Source organism: Natrix helvetica (genome assembly GCF_964273705.1).
Source record: "Natrix helvetica genome assembly, chromosome: 1".
Lineage (NCBI taxonomy): Eukaryota > Metazoa > Chordata > Lepidosauria > Squamata > Natricidae > Natrix > Natrix helvetica.
The window spans coordinates 255812245-255818591 of record NC_138548.1 but is presented as its reverse complement, the minus strand read 5'-3'; the positions used below and the strand labels follow the sequence as shown (position 1 = coordinate 255818591).

The 6347-nt window shown below is 41.8% G+C and overlaps 1 protein-coding gene across 10 annotated transcripts in view; it reads right to left on the bottom strand.

Moving 5' to 3' along the window:
- The window catches only part of ARHGAP44 (Rho GTPase activating protein 44), a 120921-nt gene continuing 114574 nt past the window's right edge, over positions 1–6347 (bottom strand). For 7 of the 10 annotated variants that reach the window (XM_081965591.1, XM_081965589.1, XM_081965594.1 and 4 more), the window contains one exon: positions 1–1789. In XM_081965591.1, the coding sequence (XP_081821717.1) occupies positions 1650–1789 (140 nt within the window). In that variant the 3' untranslated portion in view covers positions 1–1649. Of the gene's footprint in view, positions 1790–4969; positions 5022–6347 lie in introns of all 10 variants that reach the window. The other 3 variants (XM_081965592.1, XM_081965597.1, XM_081965598.1) reach the window with 1 other exon arrangement.

Sequence of the window (6347 nt, the reverse complement as noted above, 5' to 3'; positions counted from 1 at the left end):
CATGAACTGTACTTTAATGACACCGTAAGTCAGTGGAGTGGAGCAGTGAGGCCAGAGATGGAGAAAGCAGGAGATTGCTCCCAGAAAGGACCTGCTTTATGCCTTGACTGGCTCTATGGCTCCCTTTTTGAGGAGCAAGAACACCAGGTGACAGAACTGGGGGGAGGGGGGAGTATGAAAATTCTACCACTCCTCCTTTTACCAAAAAAAGGGTGCACCTGATTTGTTGCCTTTTTCTAGTTTGGTCAATGAGGTACACCGTATCACAACTAGTAGCAAAGCAAGAACATATGAACTTGCAAAACTGCTGCCAAAGAAGAGTCAGGAGACATTTACCATTCATCTGAGTGTGACTATGTATGTACGTACATATGGGCTGGAAGAGTCATATCATAAGCATTTAAATTTACATTGTACATTTGTACAACAGTTCAGGTGGAATGGCCCCGAATAAACCATATATATATATATTTATATATATATTTATAGACTTTGTATGTACAAATATATATCTCATCTTGACAGATATATCTCAACTCTTTGAAAAGGATAAAAGCTAATAACATCTGTCTTTGCATGCACAGCTGTGAATTCTGTTCTGCTCGGTTGAAATCTGTTTAAAATGCTATGGGGAGCTGCAATCTACCCCCTAGAAATGTGTCCTGCGAGGGGAATTTCTCTCCCTTTTCCTTGCCTTCGTGGGGGAAGAGGGGAATAAACCCATGGTGCTGGTGAAGAAAAACTCCTCATGGCCAGATTCCACCTCCAAAACACACCACAAGGATATATTTTATTGCTAATCAAACAACCATGGGTAGGGAGGGCATTACCCAAACAATCTCACCGCTATTGTTTTCCTTCTGACCAAAGCCAAATGAAGCAATGCTGTGCTCTTCCACTGTCGGTAAGTTGCTCTTTGCCTAGAGGAAGTCAAGGAAGGAAGGAAGGAAGGAAGGAAGGAAGGAAAGAAGGAAGGAAGGAAGGAAGGGAATGAAAAATAGGCCCAGGTACCAGCAAACGTGTCATGGGAAAGGGATGAGAAGAACAGGAGCTCTGAAGATTCCAGAAAACCAAACAAAACGGCTTTCAGGAGAAACAGAAGGATGTCCCTTGGTTGGTCTGCAAGGACAAGCAGCTTGAACTGGATAAATGGAGACTTGGCTGCTGGAAAGAGCAGCAGCAACAGGAGCAACAGCAGAAAGAAGAGATGGTGGCAACGGCCCTCCATGTCTTTCACCCAGGGAGACAGTCTACCCCCTCTCACCTCTTTGTTCTTTGTTGAAGGCCGGAATGAAATGAATCTCCAGATAGGTCAGATTGAACTTTTTTTTTAAAGATAAGGGTCCAAAAGCTTATAAAGGAGATAAATAGGCACCACATCAAAAAGGCAAAATTTGGATAAGGCTAAACAAACAGGAGAGAGAGAAAAAAAATAATTAACTGCAAATTGCACCAGCAATGCCCTTTGCCACAGAGACAGGCTTAGCACCAGGCCCAGAGGGCTGCCAGTCTTGCACAAGTGGCTGGCAAGGGAAACTCCAGAAGAGACGTCCCTTGACAAGGTCTCTGGATATGCCTCCTTCAGCAATGTTCACGGGGCACCGATATGTACAAGAAAGCACTCTAAAGGAATAAGAGGGATCTTCAGGTCATAGGGCGGTGCTTTCTGAATCCTCCTCTGAACTGATTTTTCCTGGTACTGGATGTCTCTGGACTTGACCCGAAGGATCCAAGTGAAGTGTGGCATCAACCTCTACATGGATGGAAGGGATATCAAGATGGGCCAGATCTGTAACCAGGCACAGACAGAAAGGGAGGCAAATTACTTTCCTGTTCCACGCCTTTTTCTGCCCACCCCGTGTATACATTTTAATTAATCTGATAATGTAGAAGCTTTAACTGAACAGAGCAATGAGTACAGTTCTTAGAGCCTGTTAATGCCAGAGAAAGGGATGTCATAATATAATCTTTGTTAATCTGTTTTGCTTTTATTCTTTAGAGTTTTGCCTTCCCTGGAAGCATTCCTTGCTAAGTGAATCTGTGGACACAACCTGGCAATCAAATGATGGGCAAATAATATCTGGATGATCACCTGTTCTAAAACCTCTTATGTAGCAAGGACTTCTTATACCGCTACTTTTTTGATCATTTCAACATGATCAAAATGTTTCCTTTGCTCCTTATCACTGCTTGGCTTAAAATAGAACCGCCTTGCAAAGGAGCCAATACCGCAATCATCCTTTTACTCAGAATTTGAAATCTTTGTTTTTCCCTCCCCCTTTGCTCAACAATAAATATTCCAGTCATCAACCAAAGTGATTTGGTTCATAAGGAAAATGTGTACATTCACTATTAAGGAATTCCTGTACTTTATTATTAATAACTTATGAAAAACAAATAATTTGGCAGGTTTTGGGGGGTTGGGAGAGTTAGGGAAATGGATTAATCCAAAATGCCAGAGGAAATTCTGAAAAGCAGAGAGGTTAGCACTTCCAAAATTCTAGTTTACTGCTGAAAAAGTGAATAAGTGATTCAGTTCTCTAAACTGCATGCTGCTCCCTGGTGGCCACTATAAACTTTGAAGGAGGCACAGCTATTAGATGACAAAAGCCCCTTTCTGATGATACCATTCATATGTTATCAGTGGGAAGCCTTTCTTTATGCATTCACACCAGAGGTGGGTTTCTACCGGTTCACCCCGGATTGGGTGAACCGGTGGTGGCGGTGTCGGGAGGCTCCGCCCACCCACCCGGATGCTTCTGTGCATGCGCAGAAGCGTCACGCGAGCACACACGAGCAAATCGGTAGTAAAATAAACTGAAACCCACCACTGATTCACACTTCCATGTGAGCTGGAGCTTGTGAAATCAGGCTCCAATTCACATGGGGGACTTCATCTCCTTCCTGATGCTATCTTCAGGTGAAGAACTCAACCAGTGAAGGTCTTCCCTAAGTTGTAACAACATTGAAGAATTGTCAGTATGACAGAGGGCAGTAGGAAGCCTTTTATATAGCATGTGAGACATGCAGAACAGCTCTTCAGCACTACCACAGTATGACTTACGAAGGGGAAGAGTGGCTCACTTTCAAAGCATGGCCTGAAAAGTGTAACAAAGGAACACACATCCAGGAGAGGGAGTATATACGAATTTCAACTCCAGATGTAACCAGGTTCACAGCATACCCCACATGAGTTCTTTCTCCAATCATATTATTTGATTCATAAGAGAAATTCAAAGTGGGGTCAGAAGTGATTAGACACTGTTGGACAAACTCTCCAGGAGAATACATGATATGGGGAAGGGTAGGATAAATTTTCTTAATTAAAGACAAACGACACCATGCAGATTGTTCTGAACAAGTAACGTTCTCTGCAAATTGCAATCTATTTCTAAAACTCGACAAAATGCTCACAAGACCACAAGATACCATAGAACATTCTGTTCATTCACACTTTCCAAACAATCAGCATTTTGGGGATATTTGGGATACCAAAGGGAAACCTCCCTGACATTTTCAGATGGTCAATCTGAGTAGGAAAATCTGTTCAGAACCATCAAGTTCCTCAACTTAAAAAAAAGGTTTTCAAATTGTTTGAAAATACCTCAAAACTCATTAAAAAGAACTGAGAGATGTAGGCAAAGAAATGAGGGACATCTAGAGGAAAGGTCCTTTTCTATCTAGGGTAGTGTTTCTCATCCTTGACAACTCTTAAGCTGTATGGATTTCAACTCCCAGAATTTCCTAGCCAGTGTGAGGTTTGAAGAAGGGAAATAAAACATTTTCACAGTTACCCAGATTGCTTTGATCCTTGCAGTCCTCACTGCAAATTTCAAAAACAGCTGCCCTGTTTGGAACCATGGGGCTGGAACCACACAACACCATGCTTGATGGCAAAATTTTCATTCTCAGCATTACTCTGAAAGACCTATCCTAACTTAGTCTTGTGTTCTACTCTCCATTGTAGTAATTTTGCAACCAGTAATTCAAAGGCAAATGCACACCAAGCAATGTATTTATGTTAAGTCCCATTTTTCATCTGCTCTGTCCCATAATTTCTTACAGCACAGGAGCAGATTGTCCCCCCTTATTAAGTGAGAGATACCTTATCCAAGCTATTTTAATAAATGATTATCTTTTCATATCATTGTTGTATAGTCATTGTAACCATTATTGAATGCAAGTGAGAAAGATGGGAACTTGCATCTAACAAGAGTCTGTGAGTGGCATAGGAAACTTATAATTTTAAGCAAACAAACCCCTCACAGTGTAATTTACACATGAACACATCCAAAGTTGAAGAAATAAAAAAGTTACTCCCAAATACTCGTGGGAAACACACTTCTTAAAAAGGAATGATTCACAAAACTTTATGCGAATCTGATGTGTAGAAGAGCATTCCATTGCAAATACTGCTCTTCTTGGATGGTCAAAGAAGATCCCATCATTTATGTGAATTGGCTACACACCTTATCTGAACCTTCCTGTGCTCTTAGAGTGCCCCAGATGTGGTTCTTTTGGCTTCATCCATAACAGCGAGTGCCACTAGTATTAGTTAAATGGTAATATCATGACATCCCTTTGGAAAGAACACATGGAATGGCAGAGGGAGAGAGTTAACATTGGTAAGAAAGGACCAGCAAGGTTAGGAGCAAGTGAATTCTGTGGCGTGGAAAGGAATTAGTTGAATGAATTTAACTGTCTGTGTTTCAAGAGGCTGCCGCATGTGAAGGCCAGTGATTTAGGGAAGCACCCTCCAAGCTTACTAATAATAGCATTATCAGGAAGCTTGGAATGGGGTTCAGATTGGAGCAGCCATGCTGTTCTGGATCAGTGGGCCCCATGCAAGGCCAGTGAGATGGTGATAGGTTACTCTGAGACGAGGCATAGTCACAGGGCAGGGCAGGGGCAGTAGGTGGTAGTAGCAGAAGGAGAAAGGTTCAGGGAAGATGGTGGGACTCCAGCTTACCCCAAGCAGTCCCCTCACACCTATCCAATATTGCACCACGTGTTTCAAACAGCTGCAAGGACACAATAATAGGATTGGGAAATAGGAACAGAAGAGAAACAGCAGCAACAAGACAAAAGTAAAACAAAACACAACGGAAAGTCTAGACAACAATACACCTATCTACCCATCCCTAAATAGAAAGCTGGTGAGACCTGGCCTCTTCTCATTGTTCTTTCAGTGGATGAAATAGTGATCTGTCTGAAGATTGGCCATTTAGTCCTTAGGAGCTGGCAAGATGGGAGCTTCTGCCATCTCTTATTACTGCCTAATATTCATACCATTCCAGTTTCTAATATTCATATCATTAGAAGGATTAGCGCAAGACTTCAGCATACTACGAACCAGCTAGTTCCCCCCCCCAAATATAATAAAATAGAGATTAAAAACTGTTTATAGAGGTTTAGAAACTCTTTATATCTCCCATCTTTTTGCCAATTCCCTTGGCTCTCTCTTGTCAGCGAGAAGTATTTGTGCCTAAGTCTACATCCCCTCCCCCCGCCTTTGCAAATCCAAGATTAGAAACTTCAGCCAATTGAAAAGAAACTAGTGCTCCTCCAAGCATCAGGCATGAAAATAGTGGAACAGTTTTAATTCTTTCTGAAATGCCCACTTTTAAGAAGGAATTCAGCTCCTGGAAAACCTGCAAGGTTGCAGAAAACTGTTCTAAATAGGATATTTTCTATTAAGCATTCCAATTCATAGTACTAGCCAAGCCAAGTGATTTCTTCTAATGAAAGTGTTCACCCTGCTGTCAAAACAGCTGCGTTATTTACTGTTTACAAAACATACTGAAGAGGGAGATTGGCACTTATGAATCAATGGCTCTGGGGTGGGGTGGACAGGAAGAATGTGGTCAAATAGGCAAGTTGTCTTTTGCCACCAAAGCACTTCTGGGTCAAATTGTCAACATTCGCCAGCGTAACCTTGTATGTTTGAAGCATAACTTCTCTGTTTAACTCACCCCCAAGGCACATTAAACCCTGGCCATGTTCCTTGAGATTTTCAGAAGGTGGAAAGAAAAATGTTTAAAACCTAGAACAGGACTTACTTCACTTGGCACAGCTATGCGAAAGAGAATTTTGCACCATATGTGATTGCAACATGGCACATTCAAGGGTGTACTATTATCATAGAATACATGCTACTATGCAGCAATTTGCTAAAGACAGCAGTGCATGCTGGAAATATTATCTCTGGAGAAAGCAATAATCAGTGTCACTTGCCCTTGGATCTGGAAGTACCCTAAGATAAAAATCCTGCTTTCACACCTATACTATGTCCCTCAAAGTCATCATCATCATCATCAAAAATCAAGCAGCTTCTTTGGTCATAGCGC